The sequence below is a fragment of the Triticum aestivum genome, chromosome 7D (assembly GCF_018294505.1).
Source record: "Triticum aestivum cultivar Chinese Spring chromosome 7D, IWGSC CS RefSeq v2.1, whole genome shotgun sequence".
Taxonomy (NCBI): domain Eukaryota; kingdom Viridiplantae; phylum Streptophyta; class Magnoliopsida; order Poales; family Poaceae; genus Triticum; species Triticum aestivum.
Genome location: NC_057814.1, coordinates 590,227,681 through 590,253,122, shown reverse-complemented (window position 1 = coordinate 590,253,122; position 25,442 = coordinate 590,227,681). Strand labels below are relative to the sequence as shown.

Sequence of the window (25,442 nt, the reverse complement as noted above, 5' to 3'; positions counted from 1 at the left end):
AGTGATCTACAAATTCCTTGAAACAATAACTAGGTAAATGAATCTTCAGAGAAATGTAACTTCTCACGATGAGTAGCACGTATATAAAGCCTACGCACGTAGCTTCACTACAGTCCAGCACCGCAATGGCGAGCTCCTTAACATTGAGCCGAATCAAACACTGAGGCAGGGTAGCAATAGCCCGTTCCCAGAAAGACCGGGCCAATGCCTGAATTTTGATCTTCTTCTTTTTCTCATACGCGCCGATCAAAGCAGAGGATTCGGTCGGTTGATCTGACGACCACAGGCGCCGTGAAACGGAAGCGGACACACTCTCCGCGTAGCCTAGCGTTTCAAGAAACCGAGCCTTCCGCCGGCCGTGACCGGAAGCATTGCGGGAAACGGGGAGGGGGGGCTGACCTGCGGCGGGAGTCGGCGGCGGCGCGGCGGAGCTCGGTGGTGGGGACGTCGGGGGAGCCGGGCAGGACGCCGAGATCGGCGCGCCACCGCGCGCCGCGGAGGCCCGAGAAGCGCTGGCCCGCCGGCGGCTCAGGCATTGCCGCCCGCCTCGGCCTCGGCTGCACCCCGGCCCTCCGGGCGAGCGCCCCGCGGCGAGGGGAAGGCCGGGGCGATGGCGGGCGCGAATGGCCGATCCGCGGCCGCGGCGGGGGCGGGGATCGAGCGGGGAGGGGCCGGGAATTCGGATCGAGGAGGGCGGAGGGAGGAGACCTTCTTGGCGTGACCGCCCGAGGATGATGGGAAAGGGGAGGGAGCTGACAGGGGGAAAGCGAGGGAGGGAGGGAGAAAACGTCTCGGCGTGTTGCAACTGTCGCTCGTATGCGCAGTGCAACGACCTTTTCCAGTTCGATCCGTTCCCTATGGCATATGCTTTTTTGTCTCTGTGTGGCAAATGCACTAAAATCTCTAAAACATCATCAATTTTTGCACAAAATCAGTGGTGTCTTTAAAAATTCCTGACTCACAACTAACACGTAGAACCGTCACCGGGGCCGTTATGTTTCCCCGCGGAGTGTCCGGTTACAAACAATTTACCGGATGCTTTTCACGGTTCGAAAAAGATTGTTCAGCTTTATCAATCTTTATTTATAGAGGATTCGTCTTGCGTTCCTCGGTACGTCCACAATGCGACAGGCGATGATCTCTGAAGGCCTCTGATACCACATGATCCCTCTCATGATTCATAACCCTTGTTCAGTTTTACACTTTCAAAAATATTGCCTGGCCCATTTCCTCTCAACCCCGGCCCTCTTCCCTGACGCAACACGACATGCGCCGGATCAAACTATCTCACGACTAGGCGCTTGCAATGACAACAATCTCTACGACGTTGTGTGGATTTAAATTTTTTTGATCTGATTGTAACCCATCGTCAACCGCCCCTCCTTCTCCCGACAACATGGATTTGGAGGTGGTGTGGCAGTGGCTAAGAATTGTTGAGTAATTAGGAAACACTAGTAGAATGGCCGTGCGTTGCTACAGGCTCGTAACATGATCATGATACAATATTATTGACAGGTAAATCACAAGCTAACGTATTACAATGTTTAGCAACGCACGGGGCATTGTTCTAGTACAATTATAGTGACGCAGCAAAGCGCCTGCCCGTTTCCAGTAATATTTGTTTACAGAGGGTGTATTTTTGAATAAGCATCCGAGAGAAGAAGATGGAGGAGCAAAGGTGAACTGAGTTGTCCTTGGCGGGGACCTGCATAAAAAAGGCCACTCACTCCCCCGAGACTCCCCCCACCCACACGGCCACAGCTACCACTCCGCCGTCGTTCGCCTTTGACCGGTTGACCCCATCCGCGCGCGGTCTCTGCCTCGACCCGACGCTCGGGCCGGCGGCGCGAGCCACCCGGCCTCCTCCTCTCCGTCCCGTCGAGCTCCTCTCTCTGACCACGCGCAGCTAGAAGGCCGGCCCACCGCCGAGCGCACGGGGCAATTTCTTGGCGGCCGCGGGACGGAGATGAGCGAGCGGAAGTTGCTTTGCCGATTCTCTCCACACCCTAGATGAATGCCGAACTCTGGACACGATTTGGTGAGTCCAGATCTTTGGGCACCGGCTGGATCTGTGTTTTGGGGCACATGTCCTCCTGAGCTCTCCCTCTGCTCCCTTGGTCCAACTCTTCTTCCACCTTCAGCGCAGCCCACCCCAGGTAGGCAAGCTCTTGCTTCGGCTGTACCTTGTTATGTCATAGAGTACATACCATGCCCATTGTTGTGGACCAGTGGTACAATTTCACCATGTTCTTAGTTATTAGCTTGATGCTACATCTGTCTGAATTGCTGAAGAATCACTTCATTTTTAAGCTACCGCGACATGCCAATTCCTTCTTGTCTTCCGATAATACATACATCTGCTTTGTAAATGTTACTTAGAGTAAATGAAAGTTTCACCCTTAAAATACTTATTATACCACTTACCCCAATTAAATTTTTATCACATTTTCACATTTGTGACACTACCGACCATTTTTTATACTACTTGATACATTTGAGAAATTTATTGCATGTACCCCTTATCCATATGCGTACACATGCACTTACCACATGCTCCAAGTCTTTGTGGTACTAGGAGATAGAGAATACAATGTTGAACACCACAAGTGGGGCGACATCGCCATTCTCGTTCGAGTTGTTAAGACAGATTACTGATAATTTTTCTGACGACCGCGTAATTGGTCATGGTGCGTATGGAGTGGTTTACAAGGTATCATTGTTACTTGCTTCTTTATATTTGGGAATTCTATTTTATCAAACAAGATGTCCGCTAGTTACAAGAGCCCATGCACGATATTAATAAGAGATCTTTACCAGGGAGTATTGGACAACGGGGAAAAGATTGCTGTGAAGAAGCTTAAATACATGCCTCCAGAATACGACAGTGATAAGCAGTTTGAGAATGAGTGCACTAATCTCATGAGAGTCCAACATCACAATATTGTGCGGTTAGTTGGCTACTGTCATGAAACACGGCGTGAATATGTTGAACACGGTGGAAAATACGTTTTTGCTAGCGAGGACAAACGAGTTCTCTGCTTTGAATACTTGCAGGGTGGAAGCCTTGACAAACACGTCTCTGGTAAGATTGTGATTCACTTAGACAATATTATGGTGCAGAAAGAGAAATACTTGTTTCCCCTAATTTATGATCTATTTTAATTAATCTCTTCATTTACTTTTTGGTAATACACTTCATGTTTATGTCTGCAGACGAGTCATGCAAACTTGATTGGGACACGTGTTACAAAATAATTAAGGGAGTCTGTGAGGGTTTAAATCATCTTCATAATGATTCCATTTTCCATTTGGACTTGAAACCAGCGAATATATTGCTGGACAACAACATGATGCCCAAAATTGGCGATTTTGGTTTATCAAGATTCTTTCCGTCAACAGAAACCTACACCACAACAACATGTTATGGAACACTGTGAGTTCATACCTACCGAGAAGTAATCAACTTCTATATAATTTCCTTACAAAAGTAATTGTATTTGATACCATGCAGCGGATACATACCACCAGAACACATCAACAACCATCAAATCTCGCCAAAATATGATGTATTCAGTTTGGGTGTTATAATTATACAAATAATGGCAGGACGCAAAGGCTACAATGATCCTGGAGATACTACTTCACTCAAATTCATTGAGTCTGTAAGAAAATAATTTCTGAATCGTGACCACTTGCTTTTCCATATAAAGTTACGCCGTGACTTACTCTTGCTCTCTAGGGATGCAACATGTGAACATTTCGTTTCATTTTGCAGGTATGTGAGAAGTGGCAAAAAAGGGTACATGCAACGATGTGGTCACACATATCACAAGAAGTTAAGACATGCATCGAAATAGCTTTAAGCTGTGTGGAATCTGATCGGCAGAAAAGGCCTACTATAAGCCAGATTGTCAATGCACTTAAGAGGATTGATATTGAAAAATTGTCACTTACGTGTGAGGTATTGAAAAATAAGCGATGTTTTCTTTTTCACTCTAGCCATTGCAAATTATTTTGATGAACAATTTTTTAATGAACCTTTTGGCTAAAAATAAAGCTACCCTGGTGAAAAATCTCTTTTGGTCATACTCCATCCTTTCCAAAATATGAGGTGTATTAATTTTCGGAAAAGTCACTTCTCTATGTTTGACCGAGCTTATAGAACAAAATATGAATAACTAGAATGCCTAATCTATATTATTAGATTCGTCATGAGATATCTTTTCATATTTTATTTGGTCAAATGTAAAAACTTTTGACTTCTAAAAAAACTAATACACCTTATATTTTAAAATGGAGGGAGTATTACTTTTGCATATTGTATTTGATATTAGGGTTTTACAGTATTTATATCTGTAAGTAAGTATATAATAGGGTTTGTACTAATTCAGCGTAACATTTTCTCATGACTAAACGTGGATCTCTAGCTACTGTAGCTTAGATAGGCATCTAGCCAGGTTGTGCTATAGTCCACGGGAGCAAGGTTCATTGTTTGGTTGCGAGATAGACGAGCATGTTTGACTCGGTTAGTTGAGATGTTTAACAATTAAAATTATAGATAAGACATGTGGACACCTATACGCCTTGGATGCATAGCAAAACCAGATGCTTTGTCCGTGCTTGCCCACATGAGACAGCCAATTTGGCTCGCATCATCAGCAACCTTTTTTTGCATTTAAGGGCAAAAATGCCATAAAAAACTAGGATTTTTTAGCAATACCAAACAGCAAGTCCTTGCCTGAGATCCAAACGCACCCTAAATCGTGTTGTTTTCATGGCCCATAAAAATTATATAAATTAGTAACCTTAATATAGAGTAATATAAATGCAAAATTCATTTATGTACATCTCCCATTAAATATTTTGTAACTAGCGCGCTAGCATTTGTTTGGTGTGCCAACTTCCAATAAATAATTGATTATCAAAATCTGATTTATGTGTCTCTTAATACATTACTGGAGTATATGACTACAAAATTTTCAAAGAGTTTTGCTACATGTATATCACTCCATTACTATTTTCTTATGATGGATGAAATCAGCTCCTTAGCTGTTTTCCTTGGTGCAACCGGTGTGGTGCAGATCCCCATGGTAACAATATCATAGTCCGAAGTATCAAACACATAGCTATTACTCCTAAACCTTTGCAATTTTGTTGTTTGTAGGCCCAAAGCATGCAGGCCTTGGTCCACAACCAATATACGACCTCCTCAGGTAAGCATCTCATTTAAAACATTTTTTTGTCTGTTTAGAAAATATTCAAATTTCACTACGGATCAAATGGAGGGGATTCTAACCCTCATCATCTATGGATTATGTTTGGCTTCTAAGGATGCCTACTCCTCTGAGGCAACCAGGTTTCAGTGGGGATCAACGTGCCAAAAGAACGATTTTATGCAAATCAACAAAATGTGCGGGCACACACACACAAAATAGCACTTAGTGTTGTGTCATTCAAAATTCCCAACTACAGATTTTGAAAAGATATAATTATTTGTTTTCAAATTATCAATATTACAAATGATTTTCCAATAATATGAATTTCTAAACGAAAATACCATAAGCTGTACATTTTTCAGGTTTATGTTTTGATAATCAAATATTTGAAATACCTTCAAAACCAAGTATTTTGTCATAGTAATTTTGTTTGAGTGAGGAATTGACTATTTTAAATGGCTTGTCCAGCGTATTGCAGTAACATAAAGGAATACTCCCTCCGTCCCATAATGTAAGACGTTTTTTGAGTAACGTCTTACATTATGGGACGGAGGGAGTACCATTCTCCTTTATCTAAAAGGTTGTGATATGTTGGTGATCTCCTCAGCTTCTATGGGGGTCCATGATGGTGGCACTAGATTTGAGTCAACACCTGACGAGGTGGGAGGGGATGATAGATCGACGCATGCAAATATGTACCAGGAAACTGCTGAACCCATCGACTATGAATACAAGCCTATCATTAGGTAAACATATTATATCTGCCCCTTTTCCTTTCCAAGGAGTACATATCATGTGATTTTACTCACCCTATACTTGTCATTTGAATGTTTTAGGAACCCAGCGCCTAGTGCTATTGGAGGGCATGCAGATAGAGATATTTGGGAGCTTCAAAATGTGACCCAGACAAGCAAGGAGAACATCCTTGACTATGGCCCGAGGAACTCAAATATAAGGTTATCTTGTGACACAAATTTGCCATTTAATATATCATGAATTAGAGCATTTTCATTTAGCATTCTTACTTGGATGTTTGGCACTACTCGTGCCAAATATGTAAGGTTGTATTTTAGAGTGTTGTCATATTTCAGTTATGGTATGCACATTATTTCAGCCTAAAAATTATTACTCCTTCTGTTTAAAATTGATCATAATTTAGAGAGGATGTACAACTATTCAAGTTTGTTACACAAATATTATTATCACAATCAGATGATAAGTAGCTTCAGTTTCTTTTTGCAATACGTATTTCACTTATTTGTGTAAATATATGATGGTCAAACTTTGCGTAAATGAGATTGGTAAAATTGTGAAAAATCCTATCCACATTCTAAGCAAGGGAGTGAAGGAGATTTGGACTAGAGAGGAGAGTGAATATACAACTACTATTTTTAATATCTTGTTATTTCTTTTAGAAATTGTAGAATAATAAGTTTTCTAAGTGTGCAACTAAATGAATCGCCCCGTATGACATGATACAACTAGCACAAGGAAACCACAAGATATGCAAGCTAGCAACACCAAAACGAAGTAAAGGCTTGGGAACGAAATAACTGTATGATGGAGACAAAGTTTTTATCTCGAAGTTCACCTCCTTGGAGGGGTGTTAATCTCTATTGGGAAGGGGGAGGCCAACAAAGCACCTCACGTCGCCTTGTCTCTTCCTTCTTCTCCTCGAGGCTCGGCCAACACTAGTAGTTGAGGTTGAGGTGGTCACAAAACTTCACAATTTTTCTTGGAGCACAAATCTCCAATTGGAAGCTTTCGGGCAACACCAACCGTTTAGGGGTTCCAAAGGGGTTGGCTCTTTCATTTCCCCTCGAAGGCACGAAGGCTTTAGAGCACCGGGGGAGGATCTCATCAAGCTTTGAAGATTCAAAAATGGTGAGAAGAGGGAGTTCTTTATGGCTCAAGTTGGACTCCAAGTGGGGAAGAAGGCGTGGACCATTTGTATGGTGCCACTGAATCTGCCATTTTGCTCTCTGCGAACTAGTCTATAGTTTCTCTATGGAACTTCTAGGTTGAACTCCTGCCTGAAGTTCCAGAACGTATCCGGACCGAGCCTCCGGACGAATCCAGAGGCTACATGCCTCATCTAGAGCCCCGTTTGGTTTACCAGATGAACAATCTGGTCACCCGGAAGTCCCATCCGGGACCTCCAGGTTCAGTAGGAGTGCAAAGACCGGGTTAAAACCGTGGCTTCTCTCTAGATCTTCTCTTGGGGTTCTCTCTTTCAAGCAAGATATGAATCTCACACCCTTGTTCACCACGTAAACCCTCCTCAATAGTCTGGCTTTCCTTTTACTCAAGCATAATATAAGATGCATAATTTAAACTAGCTATCTTTTTTTTCTTAGGGGGTCCCTGACAGCCTTTTCTTTTCAGCCATGGGACTAACACCTATTCATACAACTTGTAAACTTCACTAGTCTGTTAACCACTTGTCATTTACACCAGAATCCACATAGGGGCTTAGATGTCCCTTCAGAGAGTGTATTAACACATATAGCTTATGCATGCGTATGGGTTATTGACCACTATTGCAAATTTCTAGATGCGTATGCGTATGGGGACAAACCTTGGAATCGAAAGGGTTTAGGCTTAGTAGGACTAAAACCGAGTACATGATGTGCGATTTCAATACTACTAGGTGTGAGGAGGAGGAGGTTAGCCTTGATGGGCAGGTGGTACCTCAGAAGGACACCTTTCGATATTTGGGGTCAATGCTGCAGGAGGATGGGGGTATTGATGAAGATGTGAACCATCGAATCAAAGCCGGATGGATGAAGTGGCGCCAAGCTTCTGGCATTCTCTGTGACAAGAGAGTGCCGCAAAAGCTAAAAGGCAAGTTCTACAGGACGGCTGTTCGACCCGCAATGTTGTATGGCGCTGAGTGTTGGCCGACTAAAAGGTGACATGTTCAACAGTTAGGTGTGGCGGAGATGCGTATGTTGAGATGGATGTGTGGCCACATGAGGAAGGATAGAGTCCGGAATGATGATATGCGAGATAGTGTTGGGGTAGCACCAATTGAAGAGAAGCTTGTCCAACATCGTCTGAGATGGTTTGGGCATATTCAGCGCAGGCCTCCAGAAGCTCCAGTGCATAGCGGACGGCTAAAGTGTGCGAAGAATGTCAAGAGGTTGGGGTAGACCGAATTTGACATGGGAGGAGTCCGTTAAGAGAGACCTGAAGGATTGGAGTATCACCAGAGAACTAACTATGGACAGGGGTGCGTGGAAGCTTGCTATCCATGTGCCAGAGCCATGAGTTGGTCGTGAGATCTTATGGGTTTCACCTCTAGCCTACCCCAACTTGTTTGGGACTAAAGGCTTTGTTGTTGTTGTTTGTTGTTAGAATTTTTACCTTTTGTCATTGGGAATTTGGGATATTTTTGAATTGTTGCAACTTAAGTACTTACAATATTATAGCTTGAAGAACGGTTTACCGAACATAATCATATATTAATAAAATGTTGAAACCATAATATTATTGAACTGAGAAAGTAATTTTGGGTGCATAGCAAGTTATATATCAGGTACTGCCATCATTTCAAAATATAAGGCATATCCTTATTCTTATATACATGTCATATGTCCATATTCCGAAGAAAAAACTAAGTGTCTGACATATAGCTCTAATAAATATATAATTAGTTTTACCTTAATATTTCCTACATGAATCTATTGAACATGTTATTGTAGGGATCATTTCATTGTAAAGTTTCGGTATTTAGTTCAAAATTTTGACCTAAATAGGAAAGATTTACCAAGCAATACCCCTCCAAAGTCCAAACTGGCCCTAATGGTGCTGTCACCCAACAAGTCCTTGCTAACATTTTGGGCTTTTGGCGCGACATGCATCAAGCGCTGCCTCTAAATTGGGAATTTGCTAAATGTAGACAGTATGGAGTTTTACTCAGCTAGGTTTTAGTTGCCATGGCAGCAGTCGCCGAATCTATTCAGTTGTCAGGAATGACGTTGACGGTTTGAAGAGTTCTCTTGGAGACACCTCATTCCATGAGTATTATTACTCTCAGCTAGGCCTAAGCACCGCAGCTAGCAGAAACCAAAGTGTATGCACTTTCTTAGTTCTGACATCAACGAACTCATGAGTGTTATTGGGGAGGGCCTCCGCTACCACTACACAATCCAGCATGTCGGTGCTAATGTTGGTTGCCCTGTCTGATAATACTTAAGAGAGACTGAGTCTCATCTTCCGCAACAGCTAATATCAGCTAGTTTCCACTTTCTCTCGTGTTCTGCCAGTAGTAGATTTGATCGTTTGATCGACCAGCATATCTGCTTTCTAATATCCGTAGTGCCAAGCAAGTCAGACCGCTATATCATGTGCCACAGTAGCTGATCAAGTTGAAATTTATCTTCTCTTGTCTAGCATCCAGACTTTATGATTATGATATGTGCTCTTTGCATGTGGTTTATGCTGGCCAACTACTCAGACACACTGTTTGTTTATCTTCCAAGGGAGGAAATAGTTATGTAGATATCAACAGGGAACGCTTCACTCGATACATATTTAGGAAGTTGTGCCTACTGATAATAATTACTCCCTCCGTCCCAAAATAAGTGCTAAGATTAAGACACTTATTTTGGGGCGGAGGGAGTAATATTCTTAACCCAATCTTTATAAGTCAGTTTCATGAGTTGGAGTGCTAAGATTTTTCCTCATTTTTTCTGGTTAATTTTGGAATTTCTAGAGAGTTTGTAATTAGCATAGTAATAGATATGTGACATTTATCATATCCAGCTACCATTGCAGGATTGGTTTAAGGACATACATTAACATAGTACCTCTTTTTAAAACATACATGTTGAGGTTAATTAAATCAGACTGAGACTGTATCAACTTAGAATGATATCCATTTTTATTTCAATCCATTAGTTCCAAATTCAAGGAACACATGTTTCAGTGTCATGGGTTAGTTGGGCAGCAAATAAATTTTTTGACGGTAACCGGGCACTAAACATCGTCCAGCTACAAGAAGAGAATAATTTTGTTCGTTAAATGTTGCCCTAATTCTGTTCTTGTATAATTCTTGTTTTCGAACAAGTTGACCTTATTCTTAAAAATATTTTGATTATCAGTGACTTATTTAAAACACTCTCAAATTCGTAAAAAATGTTGATTATCAGTGACTTATTTAAGACACTCAAATTCATAACACCTTCTTTATACATGTAAGCTAAGGGTAACTGCACAACTATGCTTTTCTATACTAAACAATATGTGGGAAAATACCCAGCTATGCTCATTCTCTCCACTTTTTTGTCAACAGGGTGGAAGGCAGCCTTCATACTCCAGTCACCATCGGTATAATGGATGCTATTGGGGTTATTAGTGGCTTCAAAGAGTGTGACTATCTTTTTCAGTGGGCTAGATCTACTATTTTATCACAATTTAGCGGTACAAACGAGCAAGGGCTCGATGAGGAATTATTTCGATTGAAGAATGGCCTACAATGCCTTAGGGATACTCTTCCCGCAATGTATGAACTCATTGATCGAGCAGAGTGGAGGAGCCACAAGCATTATGTGGCAGAGCTCCTTCCAAAACTCAGGGATGGAGTGTATGATGCAGAAGACCTTCTTGATGAGTTCAGATGGTACATGCTGAAGGTGAAAGTGGATGGGAATGGAAGCCAATCTTCATTCATGGACTTCTTCAATAGTGTCATTCGTGGAAGCTTTAACAAAGTGGATAGTATTCAGAAAAGGCTAGATAATATTTCCATGCACCTCCGTGGTATGGGGTTACATGATATCACAATACGGTTTGACAAATCAGTCAGGCCAGAGACTAGCTCTTTCCCAGATGAAACAAAAATATTTGGTCGTGACATGGAGCTAAAGCAGATCATTGAGTTGCTTTGTGCACCGAGAAATAGTAGCGATGCTCATCCCAAACGCCAGAAAGGAAATAGTGCACTTGATGTATCAACTAGCACATCAGCAAGAAATCAAGTTGGTAATGAATCAAGAATATCAGATCTTCTTGTTCTACCAATAGTTGGAATTGGGGGTGTTGGAAAGACCACTCTGGCTCAACATATATGCAGTCATGAAGAAGTGGAGTCCCATTTTGACAAAATAATTTGGGTTTGCGTGTCAGATGACTTTGATGTGAAGAGGTTAACTAAAGAGGTTATACAGTCTTGTTCTGAAAAATATGCAACTACAGAAAATTTGAATTTGCTTCAGAAGATTTTTTCTGATATTGCGAGAACTGAAAAGCTATTGATTGTTCTGGATGATATGTGGGACGATGTTTTGAAGGAAAATAGGAAGCACTGGAACAGGTTTTGTGCACCTTTAAGGAATGTACTGCCGGGAAGTATGATGTTGATTACTACTAGAAGCCCACAGGTTGCTGACAAAGTGGGCACGATGGACCCCATTACATTGGAAGGTTTAGAGGATGATGCGTTCTGGAAATTTTTCGAAGTATGTGTTTTTGAGTCTGGGAGTTCCAGTAATAATGATCCTGAGTTAGAGCACATTGGTAGAAGGATAGTTCCTAAGTTACAGGGTTCTCCTTTAGCTGCCAAAACTCTTGGGCGAATATTAAGAATGAACCTTCAAGTAGCACATTGGAATGATGTACTAGAGAGTGAACTGTGGAAGTTGAGCCAGGAGGAGACTGAAATTTTGCCAGCTCTTCGGTTGAGCTACATGTACTTACCATTCCGTCTGAAGAGATGCTTCTCATTTTGTGCAGTGTACCCCAAAGATTACCAATTTCAAAAGGATCGTTTAGCTGAAATTTGGGTGGCAGAAGGCTTTGTTGAACCTCAAGGTGATACTCCACTTCAAGATATTGGCTGTGAATACTTCAATGACCTTTTAAATAGGTCCTTTTTTCAAGAAGTACATGGCAAATACTTAATCCATGACTTGCTGCATGACATGGCACAGAAAGTTTCAGAGCATGAGTGCTTCATCGTGGAAAGAGAGAGTGACTTCAATGATATTCCTCCTAATGTTCGCCATTTGTCAATCCTCTTTGGCGGAGACATCGACAACGCCAGTTTGTTGAGTCTATACCACTTAACAAAGCTACGTACCCTTCTTTGCGAAAAGCCTTTAGCGAACAAAAAAACTCCAGCTAGTTTAATGGAAAAATGGTGAGTAAACTTCTGTATCTGCGTGTGATTGTTTGTGACTCAACTAATGAGTTACCAGCTATTGGCAACTTGAAGCATCTTCGGTACCTTCAAATCTTGAGCGCTTCACCTTTCAAGAGTCTCCCCGCCGAGTTCTGTCGGCTCTATAACCTGCAGATTCTGCGTCTAGAGAAATGCATTCTAGAAAGCTTGCCAGATGACTTCAGTAGTCTGATATGCTTACAGAGATTGGAATCACATGGATTTCAATGTAATTCAAGGTTTAGAAGTTTCCAGAGAGAACTTTATTATGAAGTTAGTGTTGATGTAGCCAATGGTGAGCAGGGATCAGCATTTAGGTGTATAAAGAATATTAACCAACTCGGTGAATTGGTGATGTATAATATTGACAAGCAAAGCAAGGAGCATGCAGCAGAAGCCCAACTACAGAATAAGAAGTATCTTGAGATGTTGAACCTGTCATTGTATGGGTTGAGGTCTCCAGAGGACAATGACATAGAAGTGCTTCGAGTTTTACAACCTCCTACCTGCCTCAAGATTCTGCTCCTCAATGGTTATCCAGGTGTGTCACTTCCAAGGTGGTCAGCATCGAGTCTCTCAGATCATATAAACCCAAGTGAGATACTTGAGGTGTTAGTTGATAACGCTAATGATATCACTGGTATTTTTCCAGTCCTGACAGAGCTGGTCATTGATAAGTGCCAAAATTTATCATGCCTCGAACATATTCTACATCCAGATTGTGTACCCGCCATTAGGGAAATCACAATTAAAGATTGTAAGAACTTAGTTTCAGTACCAGCTGAAAGATTTGGGGATCTCCGTTGCCTGGAAGAATTCACGGTGCAAGGGTGCCCAAATATATCTTTCCGAAGTTTGGTTGCACCTTCTCTCAAGAGGCTTGTGCTGGGTAGGGGGGATGATTATAGTTATGAGCATAGTTGTGGCAATTTCGCAGACAATATCGACTGCTGCTCCCTCACTTACTTTTTCTTGTCAAGCTACCATCTCACATCCATCCAACTACAAATGTGGAATCTTCCAGCACTAGAGGAGTTGGAGATTTCAAATTGTGAATCTCTTACATCTATCATTGGACAATCAGGACAGGTCTTGAAAAACACTGGCGGCTCTAGAGCATTCCCATCTCTTGCTTCCCTATCAATTGTTTGGTGTCATGAGCTGTCAACTATGGACGATCTCCTAGCAGAAGATTATATACCTGCCATTGAGAAAATTTGTATTAAATTTTGTATCAGTTTAAAGTCCCTGCCCGGTGAAAGGTTTTGGAAATTTTCTTCTCTGAGGGATTTGGAAATCTCTGGTTGTGGTAGACTCAGCTGGAAGAACGGATTCTTTTTACCATCTTCCCTCCAAAGGCTCGCCTTAGCTCAATGTGGGGATATCTCTGCATGGGTTCCCGACTGCCTAGAAAACCTTACGTCCCTTGTTACATTGGAGATTTCTCTATGTCGGCATATAACATCCATTCCGGGCAGCCTTTGGAGCACTAACCTCACATCACTTGAGAATTTATCGATTGAGAACTGTGCAGATATCGTTTCAATTGGTGGAGAAAATGCAATTTCAGAAATACAAAATGTATGGATTACAGGCTGTCCTGGGATGGAGGAACTAAAGCGGCCCATGGTAAGAGGCAAACGGATACCATGAGAGTGGAGCCAGTCTTCCCCAATGGTACGTGTGTTTACAGAAACTTTTTCCAGATTTTACTTGTATTTTTCTTACACTCCTGTGATGTATGATGAAACACGTCTATATGCACATGTTTTTTCCCACAAATTTAACCATCATTTGTTTAATGATCAATTCTTTCTTTTGTGTAGTGGTTTGTTCAGTCAACAATCTACTGGGATCAAAGATCTGAGCTTTTAGCTGAATCCACGTTACGCCATAGCAGCTTATCCTTGTTACTCAAGGTTTACTCCATCCATCATTCTGTCGGCAAATCCCATATAAATAATGCAGTTATGGAGTTTACCAGTCTCCCCATTTCATCATGCGCCATTTTGCACTTTCTAGTACTTGTGGAATAAATGAGGGCAAAATATACATGTTATTGTACCTTGTATGGTGTATATGTGCCATTACTTTGATTTTTCTCAGTCAACTATTAAGAACAATTTTAATCAGGATATTCTCCTCGTGTGAGAGGTCTATACTAGTAGATGTTATCCTGTTAATGTTGTAGCAGTTCAATATCTGAGGAACTTCTTGATGCTTGATGTGATGACTAGATATCTGAATGATGTGTGATATTTCTAAAGAGTGGTTCTTTAGAAATATCACACTCTTTTTATTAATTTATGATTGATACAACACTCACATTCACAAAGTTTGGAGATGTTAGGAATCAGGCATGACCTCCTACACCACAACCTAAAACATTCGCGTGATGTTGTGAGCCTAGATCAGGTTTGCTTCTCTGACTTGATGTTCATGTCAATACTGAACTTGTTCAGACTCCCTTGCTCTGCTCTGCTTCGGATCTCCAAAGTTATTGCACCATGAGCTCCCCTGTTGTGCTGAGAGAACCCTGATGACATTGACACCTGAGCGGCCGGAGGCGGCCAAATTTTGTGTTTTGACCCTTTCGGCGTATAAAATCGGGATCTGACCCCGATATGGAAAAATTTCGAGATTTGACCCTTTTAGCTACGCCGGAGGCCCTGGCGGTAGAGATGTACAGGCTACCGCCATCACCCCTGGCGGTAGGTTGCATTGACGGCTGTCCGGCCATTAACGGGCGCTGACGAGTGTCGGCGTTCTGGGAACGGGGGTCCTCAAACTTGCCTGCCTGCGGCCCACGGCGTGGCTATGCTAGCAGGCCGTACGGCCCATCTTCATCGACAAGGCATTTGAGACCCTCGCGAGGGGCCAAGCCTCGCGAGGCGGACGACGCAAGACCTCCTCAGGAGCGGCCTCACCAGGCTGCCTCGCGAGGAGCGGAGATATCAAGGCGGGGCAAACCTCGCGAGGCTCTCGTGACGTGAGCCATGACGATCGACACCAGGCGGGCGCCAGCGTCCTTGTTTCCTCTTTGGTGCCAAGGGGGCAAGCGCAGGCGCGGAGTACCAAGGCATCAGACAAAGGTTTCCATATCAGTGCAATAAGACCAAGACCAGCAGGCCAGCAGGACGGAGGTCACCATGGAGCCCAAGACGGCGTCACCACCAGAGCCTTTCGCAGGCGAAGACCGCTTTTATCAGGATAGCTTGTACTAGCTGTCCCCTTACAAATTGGCCGCCGTTGTTGGCTCCCTTCCCGCTCAATATTTGGGGAGAGGACTAGGGCCTATATAAGTAGGACTAGCCACCACAGTGGGGGGGGGGGGGATCTGATAACTCATTCAGAGGCATCTCACCCACACAAGTTCGGCAAGCACAAGAACACCTCAACCTCAGGAGACTGTTCTTCCCCTTGTACTGTTCATCATCAGCCCAAGAGGCAATCTACCACCACCACACTGGAGTAGGGTATTACACCACAACGGTGGCCTGAACCAGTATAAATCTCGTGTCTTTCTGTGTTGCGAGTCCGTCGAGTTCATCCGCGAGATCTTAGCGAGCTAGGGCGTGGATCGGTAAGAGGGAAAGAACTTCGCGCGCACCCCAGAGTTCGAACCTTAAGGGTTTTGCCGGAACCCGAGATTCGACATTTGGCGCGCCAGGTAGGGGTGCGCCGGAGCCTCTTCCTCGCCGATCGATCCACCGACGCTCCGCGCCCCGATGTCCGGCAATCCAAGGCCAGACTCCGACCGCTGGGCAGCTTGGCCAGCCCGAGCGGTGTTGCCTGCCCATGAAGACCACGACCCCGCGCTCCAGGCGGCGCGAGCGCCGTCCAACGCTGCGGGGCGCGGGCGGCGCGGCCAGGCGTCGTCCACCCTCACTCCATGGCAAGTGCGAGCCGCTGCAAGGGCAGCAAGCCACGCCGCAGCAACGGCGCCGCACTCACGGCAGGAGCAGGCAAACATGCGGGCAACGCTCACGGTGGCGCGAGAGCTGCTGCGGTGCCGGCTGATGGAGAGCGGCCGGGATGCACTCCTGGAACGCGTTGCCGAGCTGCTGGATGCGGCGGCGGCGGGAGCGCCGCCCTTCTGCTGTCAGCTTCCTTCTCAAGCCACTACGGGGTCTCACGGCGGGCCTTGCCGCAACCACGGGCCACCGGGTGCGCCTGGGGGCTTCGTCAACACCAGCACGGTCGGCGGCGCCGGGGGCTCCACCGCCCCCATGCCGCCCGCGACAAGCATGGGCACAAGCGTCGCCTCCCATGGTCCCAGTGAGATGCCGCGCTGGGCCGGGCAACATGGAGTGTGGGGCACTACGGCGAGGTGTTCGGGGTGACGGCCCCGGAAGCCTACGTGCCCCGCATGATGGACCAGGAGTACGCACCGGAGGACGACCCTGGCTCATTCCTCGGAGAAGATTGGGAAGAAGGGACGCTAGAAGTGGAAGCCTTCCAGGAACCGACGGAGAACCGCAACGATCGCGCCAGCAACAACAACTACAGGGTACCACTAATCTCTCAGGAGCAGGCTTACGCTAACCGTGGGCTACAAGTGAATCAGGTCACAGCGTTGGTCGATGACCCCGGCGCAGCGGCATCCCTTCCGCCGGGGGAGGCACACTGGGGGCCACGAGGAGGGAGCCAGGAGCAAGGCCCCTCCCCACTTCGCGCGAAGCCAGGCAACGCCCGGAGGTAGGCCCTCTGCCGGGGAGGTCCCGGCGAACCTTCCCCTGGCAGAGGACCCGTGGCCGCCGAGGGCACCGCTGGCGTCCCCTTTCCCCTCTTTGTGTCGTCCAGGTTGCCGGTCGGCTCAAAGGTGGTCGAGGGTGGCGCAAGGCAGGGCCCTCGTCTGGCGATATGAAGCAAGGCCGGTTCCTGTGAAGAAGGCCCAGTACCTGTGAAGCTCACCATCCGTGACACTCACGTAATAATGAGTGGGGCTGTACACGCCCCGGAGTCTTAGGGGTGCCGGCCTCAGGCCCTGGGGCTCCCTCCCAAGCCTAGTGGCAGCACTTAGCTCCGCGCTGGTGAGAAGACTTGAAGACCAGAAGACTAGACTAGGCGCCGGACGCGGCCATTTTCTTTGGATCTCTTCTTCTGTAGCCTTGCTTTCTGGATTTGGATTTAAGTTGAAGTCGAGTTTTTGTCAATGCGTGCGGGGGGAGAATTTTCTCGTTCAAACGATTTCTTGCCATCTGGTTCTTGCCTTGTTCTGGAGCTCACCCTCGCCGCCTCCCCTCGCGGGCCCCTCGCGAGCGGGGCTGGGCACAACACGCGCGCCACGCGCGCCAATCGGTGCAGGAACCTCGCGAGGCCCACTCGGGCGAGTCGGCAGACCCTTCAGGAGCCCCGTGGCGGCTCTCGACCTTACAATCCGATTCAGGGTCTGCCCCAGCTAAGGTAAGCCGCAGCGGCAAAACTTGCCGTCAGACTCAGGACCAACCAAAACGCACCCTCGGTTCAACATAAAGGAGTAGAAATCAAGATTTGTTTACATGAGGGGCTCCCCCTCTCAAAATGCTCTCACAATCTTTAGGGGCCACGCCCGAGTTTTTGCATACAGGGTGAAGCAATAAAGGAACAAGGAGTTAGCCAGATATGCTGCTCGCCGCGTCCTCCGCGTCGTCTTCAGACGCGCTGCTCGCCTCGCTGTCGCCGTTGTTGACGCCGCCACCACCGTCACCAGCCCCGGCGTTCCCATCATCGACCACGTCGCCTCCGTCTACGGCGACCACCACCGCGCCGTCCTCTGAAGTGAAGGCCCTGACCAACGCATCCACGTTGTCCTCTACCCACTGTAGGTACGGGGGCGATGGCGGCGTCGAAATCGAAGTCGGGGTTGGCGTTCAGGAGATGGCTGAAGACACGGGAGAAAGCGCGCTCGAGCAGGCCACGACTCCTCTCTTCCACGAGCCTACGAGCTTCGTCAGATCGGGCCTCCAGGCGGGTCACCACGTCGGTGAAGAAGCGGAGGTGACTGGCGTATTCATTCACCTGAGGATGGGGGGCGTTCGCGTCACAGACATGGCCCAGGGCAGTGTTGGCCCTGTTCTGAAGATCCTGAAGCATGGGAGCGTAAACGCGCTCCAGCGCCCGCCTCTCCAGCACTTCCTCCCTGTTTTGCCACGCGACGGCCTCGGCGTCATCAACCCGTTTCTGAAGCAAAAGCAGCTCGGCGCGGGTGGAGGCCAAGTCCGCCTACGCCGCGGCTAGGGCGACGGCTGAGGCCTCCGCGCGCCTCTCTGCTTCAGCAAGCCTGGGCCTGAGGGTGTTGGAAATATGCCCTAGAGGCAATAATAAAATGGTTATTATTATATTTCCTTGTTCATGATAATTGTCTATTGTTCATGCTATAATTGTGTTATCCGGAAATCGTAATACATGTGTGAATACATAGACCACAACATGTCCCTAGTGAGCCTCTAGTTGACTCGCTCGTTGATCAATAGATGGTTACGGTTTCCTGACCATGGACATTGGATGTCATTGATAACGGGATCACATCATTAGGAGAATGATGTGATGGACAAGACCCAATCCTAAGCATAGCACTAGATCGTGTAGTTCGTTTGCTAAAGCTTTTCTAATGTCAAGTATCATTTCCTTAGACCATGAGATCGTGCAACTCCCGGATGCCGTAGGAATGCTTTGGGTGTACCAAACGTCACAACGTAACTGGGTGACTATAAAGGTGCACTACAGGTATCTCCGAAAGTGTCTGTTGGGTTGGCACGGATCGAGACTGGGATTTGTCACTCCGTATGACGGAGAGGTATCTCTGGGCCCACTCGGTAATGCATCATCATAATGAGCTCGATGTGACCAAGTAGTTGGTCACGGGATCATGCATTACGGAACGAGTAAAGTGACTTGCCGGTAACGAGATTGAACGAGGTATTGGGATACCGACGATTGAATCTCGGGCAAGTAACGTACCGATTGACAAAGGGAATTGTATACGGGATTGCTTGAATCCTCGACATCGTGGTTCATCCGATGAGATCATCGTGGAACGTGTGGGAGCCAACATGGGTATCCAGATCCCGCTGTTGGTTATTGGCTAGAGAGGTGTCTCGGTCATGTCTGCATGATTCCCGAACCCGTAGGGTCTACACACTTAAGGTTCGATGACGCTAGGGTTATAAGGAAGGTTTGTATGTGATTACCGAATGTTGTTCGGAGTCCCGGATGAGATCCCGGACGTCACGAGGAGTTCCGGATTGGTCCAGAGGTGAAGATTTATATATGGGAAGTCATCATACGGTCACCGGAAATATTCGGGGGTATACCGGTATTGTACCGGGACCACCGGAGGGGTTCCGGGGGTCCACCGGGAGGGTCCACCTGCCCCGGAGGGCCTTATGGGCTGTAGGTGGAAGGGAACCAGCCCCTAAGTTGGCTGGGCGCCATCCCCCCCTAGGGCCCATGCGCCTAGGGTTGGGGGGAACCCTAAAGGGGGGCGCCCCCCTTGCTTGGGGGGCAAGCCCCCTCCCCCTTGGCCGCCTCCCCCCTCTAGATCTCATCTAGAGGGGCCGGCCCCCTTCCCCCTTCTCCCTATAAATAGAGGGGTGGAAGGAGGGCTGCAGCACCACATCCAAGGCGCAGCCCCTCCCCTCCCCAACACCTCTCCTCCTCCGCGTGAGCTTGGCGAAGCCCTGCCGGAGAACTGCCACTCCACCACCACCACGCTGTCGTGCTGCTGTTGGAGCCTTCTTCCTCAACCTCTCCCTCCTCCTTGCTGGATCAAGGCGCGGGAGACGTCACCGGGCTGCACGTGTGTTGAACACGGAGGCACCATTGTTCAGTGCTTGGACCGGATTCTGCCGCGATCTGAATCGCTACATGTACGACTCCTCCAACCGCGTTCTTGCAACGCTTCCGCATCGTGATCTTCAAAGGTATGAAGATGCACTCCCCTCTCGTTGCTAGTAAACTCCATAGATTGATCTTGGTGATACGTAGAAATTTTTTAATTTCTGCAACGATCCCCAACAGTGGCATCATGAGCTAGGTCTATGCGTAGTTTCTATGCACGAGTAGAACACAAGTTGTTGTGGGCGTCGATTTTGTCAATTTACTTGCCGTTACTAGTCTTATCTTGATTCGGCGGCATCGTGGGATGAAGCCGCCTGGACCGACCTTACACGTACGCTTACGTGAGACAGGTTCCACCGACTGACATGCACTAGTTGCATAAGGTGGCTAGCGGGTGTCTGTCTCTCCCACTTTAGTCGGATCGGATTCGATGAAAAGGGTCCTTATGAAGGGTAAATAGAAATTGGCATATCACGTTGTGGTTTTGGCGTAGGTAAGAAACGTTCTTGCTAGAAACCTATAGCAGCCACGTAAAAATTTGCAACAACAATTAGAGGACGTCTAACTTGTTTTTGCAGCATGTGTCATGTGATGTGATATGGCCAGAAGAATGTGATGAATGATATATGTGATGTATGAGATTGATCATGTTCTTGTAATAGGAATCACGACTTGCATGTCGATGAGTATGACAACCGGCAGGAGCCATAGGAGTTGTCTTAATTTATTTATGACCTGTGTGTCAACTGAAACGTCATGTAATTACTTTAATTTATTGCTAACCGTTAGCCATAGTAGTAGAAGTAATAGTTGGCGAGACAACTTCATGAAGACACGATGATGGAGATCATGATGATGGAGATCATGGTGTCATGCCGGTGATGATGATCATGGCGCCTCGAAGATGGAGATCAAAAGGAGCAAAAATGATATTGGCCATATCATGTCACTATTTGATTGCATGTGATGTTTATCATGTTTTACATCTTATTTGCTTAGAACGACGGTAGCATAAATAAGATGATCCCTCGCTAAAATTTCAAGAAAGTGTTCCCCCTAACTGTGCACCGTTGCGAAGGTTTGTTGTTCCGAAGCACCACGTGATGATCGGGTGTGATAGGTTCTAACGTTCGCATACAACGGGTGTAAGCCAGATTTACACACGCAATACACTTAGGTTGACTTGACGAGCCTAGCATGTACAGACATGGCCTCGGAACACAAGAGACCGAAAGGTCGAGCATGAGTCGTATAGCAGATACGATCAACATGAAGATGTTCACCGATGATGACTAGTCCGTCTCACGTGATGATCGGACACGGCCTAGTTGACTCGGATCATGTATCACTTAGATGACTAGAGGGATGTCTGTCTGAGTGGGAGTTCGTTAATAATTTGATTAGATGAACTTAATTATCATGAACTTAGTCTAAAAACCTTTACAATATGTCTTGTAGATCAAATGGCCCACGCTAATGTCAACCTCAACTTCAACGCGTTCCTAGAGAAAACCAAGCTGAAAGACGATGGTAGCAACTATACGGACTGCGTCCGGAACTTGAGGATCATCTCATAGCTGCCAAGAAAGCATATGTCCTGGAAGCACCGCTAGGTGAAGCACCCGTCCCAGCAAACCAAGACGTTATGAACGCCTGGCAAGCACGTGTTGATGATTACTCCCTAGTTTAGTGCGGCATGCCTTACAGCTTAGAACCGGGGCTCCAAAAGCGTTTTGAGCAGCACGGAGCATATGAGATGTTCCAAGAGCTGAAAATGGTTTTCCAAGCTCATGCCTGGGTCGAGAGATATGAAGTCTCCGACAAGTTCTACAGTTGTAAGATGGAGGAGAATAGTTCTGTCAGCGAGCACATACTCAAAATGTCTGGGTTACACAATCGCTTATCTCAGCTGGGAGTTAATCTCCCGGATGACGCGGTCGTTGACAGAATCCTTCAGTCACTCTCACCTAGCTACAAGAGATTTGTGATGAACTTCAATATGCAGGGGATGGAAAAGACCATTCCTGAGGTATATTCAATGCTGAAATCAGCGGAAGTGGAGATCAAAAGGGAACATCAAGTGTTGATGGTCAATAAAACCACTAGTTTCAAGAAAGGCAAGGGTAAGAAGAACTTCAAGAAGGACGGCAAGGGGGTTGCCGCGCCCGGTAAGGCCAGTTGCCGGGAAGAAGCCAAAGCATGGACCCAAGCCTGAGACTGAGTGCTTTTATTGCAAGGGAAACGGTCACTGGAAGCGGAACTGCCCCAAGTACTTAGCGGATAAGAATGCCGGCAATACCAAAGGTATATGTGATATACATGTTATTGATGTGTACCTTACCAGCGCTCGTAGTAGCTCCTGGGTATTTGATACCGGTGCAGTTGCTCATATTTGTAACTCAAAACAGGAGCTGCGGAATAAGCGGAGACTGGCGAAGGACGAGGTGACGATGCGCGTCGGGAATGGTTCCAAGGTCGATGTGATCGCCGTCGGCACGCTACTTCTACATTTACCAATGGGATTAGTTTTAAACCTCAATAATTGTTATTTAGTGCCAGCTTTGAGCATGAACATTGTATCTGGATCTCGTTTAATGCGAGATGGATACTCATTTAAATCTGAGAATAATGGTTGTTCTATTTATATGAGAGATATGTTTTATGGTCATGCCCCGCTGGTCAATGGTTTATTCTTGTTGAATCTCGAACGTGATATTACACATATTCATAGTGTGAATGCCAAAAGATGTAAGGTTGATAATGATAGTCCCACATACTTGTGGCACTGCCGCCTTGGTCACATTGGTGTCAAACGCATGAAGAAACTCCATGCAGATGGACTTTTGGAGTCTCTTGATTATGAATCATTTGACACGTGCGAACCATGCCTCATGGGCAAAATGACCAAGACTCCATTCTCCGGAACAATGGAGCGAGCAACCAACTTATTGGAAATCATACATACTGATGTGTGCGGTCCAATGAGCGTTGAGGCTCGCGGTGGTTATCATTATGTTCTCACCCTCACTGATGACTTAAGTAGATATGGGTATGCCTACTTAATGAAACACAAGTCTGAGACCTTTGAAAAGTTCAAGGAATTTCAGAGTGAGGTTGAGAATCAACGTGATAGGAAAATAAAGTTCTTACGATCAGATCGTGGGGGAGAATATTTGAGTCACGAATTTGGCACGCACTTAAGGAAGTGTGGAATTGTTTCACAACTCACGCCGCCTCGAACACCTCAGCGTAATGGTGTGTCCGAACGTCGTAATCGCACTCTGTTGGACATGGTGCGATCTATGATGTCTCTTACCGACCTACCGCTATCATTTTGGGGTTATGCTTTAGAGACTGCCGCATTCACTTTAAATAGGGCTCCGTTGAAATCCGTTGAGACGACACCGTATGAATTATGGTTTGGAAAGAAACCTAAGCTGTCGTTTCTTAAAGTTTGGGGATGCGATGCTTATGTCAAGAAACTTCAACCTAAAAAGCTCGAACCCAAGTCGGAAAAATGCGTCTTCATAGGATACCCTAAGGAAACCATTGGGTATACCTTCTACCTCAGATCCGAAGGCAAGATCTTCGTTGCCAAGAACGGGTCCTTTCTAGAGAAAGAGTTTCTCTCGAAAGAAATAAGTGGGAGGAAAGTGGAACTTGATGAGATGACCCCTCTCGAACTAGAAAGTAGCGCAGCACAAGAAAATGTTTCTGTGGTGCCTGCACCGACTAGAGAGGAAGTTAATGATGACGATCATGATCAAGTTACCACTGAACTTTGTAGGTCCACAAGGACACGTTCCACACCAGAGTGGTACGGCAACCCTGTCCTGGAAATCATGTTGTTGGACAACGGTGACCTTAGAACTATGAAGAAGCAATGGCGGGCCCATATTCCAACAAATGGCTTGAAGCCATGCAATCCGAGATAGGATCCATGTATGAAAACAAAGTATGGACTTTGACAGACTTGCCCGATGATCGGCGAGCGATAGAAAATAAATGGATCTTTAAGAAGAAGACGGACGCGGATGGAAATGTTACCATCTATAAAGCTTGACTTGTCGCTAAGGGTTATCGACAAGTTCAAGGAGTTGACTACGATGAGACCTTCTCAATGTAGCGAAGCTGAAGTCCATCCGAATCATGTTAGCAATTGCCGCATTCTACGATTATGAAATATGGCAAATGGACGTCAAAACGGCATTCCTTAACGGCTTCCTTAAGGAAGAATTGTATATGATGCAGCCGGAAGGTTTTGACGATCCTAAGAGTGCTGACAAGGTATGCAAGCTCCAGCGCTCAATCTATGGGCTGGTGCAGGCATCTTGGAGTTGGAACATTCGCTTTGATGAGATGATCAAAGCGTTTGGGTTTACACAGACTTATGGAGAAGCCTGTGTTTACAAGAAAGTGAGTGGGAGCTCCGTAGCATTTCTCATATTATATGTTGATGACATACTATTGATGGGAAATGATATAGAATTCTTGGAAAGCATAAAGGCCTACTTGAATAAGTGTTTTTCAATGAAGGACCTTGGAGAAGCTGCTTACATATTAGGCATCAAGATCTATAGAGATAGATCGAGACGCCTCATAGGTCTTTCACAAAGCACATACCTTGACAAGATATTGAAGAAGTTCAATATGGATCAGTCCAAGAAGGGGTTCTTGCCTGTATTGCAAGGTGTGAGATTGAGCACGGCTCAATGCCCGACCACGGCAGCAGATAGAGAAAAGATGAGTGTCACCCCCTATGCCTCGGCCATAGGGTTTATTATGTATGCCATGCTGTGTACCAGACCTGATGTAAACCTTGCCGTAAGTTTGGTAGGAAGGTACCAAAGTAATCCCGGCATGGAACACTGGACAGCGGTCAAGAACATCCTGAAGTACCTGAAAAGTACTAAGGATATGTTTCTCGTTTATGGAGGTGACGAAGAGCTCGTCGTAAAGGGTTACGTCGATGCTAGCTTCGACACAGATCTGGATAACTCTAAGCCACAAACCGGATATGTGTATATTTTGAATGGTGGGGCAGTCAGCTGGTGCAGTTGCAAGCAAAGCGTCGTGGCGGGATCTACATGTGAAGCGGAATACATGGCAGCCTCGGAGGCAGCACATGAAGCAATCTGGATGAAGGAGTTCATTGCCGACCTAGGAGTTATTCCCAATGCATCGGGGCCGATGACTCTCTTCTGTGACAACACTGGAGCTATTGCCCTTGCCAAGGAGTCCAG

General features: G+C 46.1%; 1 protein-coding gene and 1 pseudogene across 1 annotated transcript in view; one reads left to right on the top strand and one right to left on the bottom strand.

The window, feature by feature from the left end:
* LOC123164465 (TBC1 domain family member 5 homolog B) overlaps nucleotides 1-746 on the bottom strand; it is a 4,782-nt gene extending 4,036 nt beyond the window's left edge. Inside the window, exon 1 of the mRNA XM_044581973.1 lies at nucleotides 400-746. Within this exon, the coding sequence (XP_044437908.1) occupies nucleotides 400-536 (137 nt within the window). The 5' untranslated portion in view covers nucleotides 537-746. The remainder of the gene's footprint in view (nucleotides 1-399) is intronic.
* A 958-nt stretch (nucleotides 747-1,704) lies between these two features.
* LOC123168376 (putative disease resistance protein RGA1) lies at nucleotides 1,705-14,596 on the top strand (annotated as a pseudogene).
* Nucleotides 14,597-25,442: the final 10,846 nt, after the last annotated feature.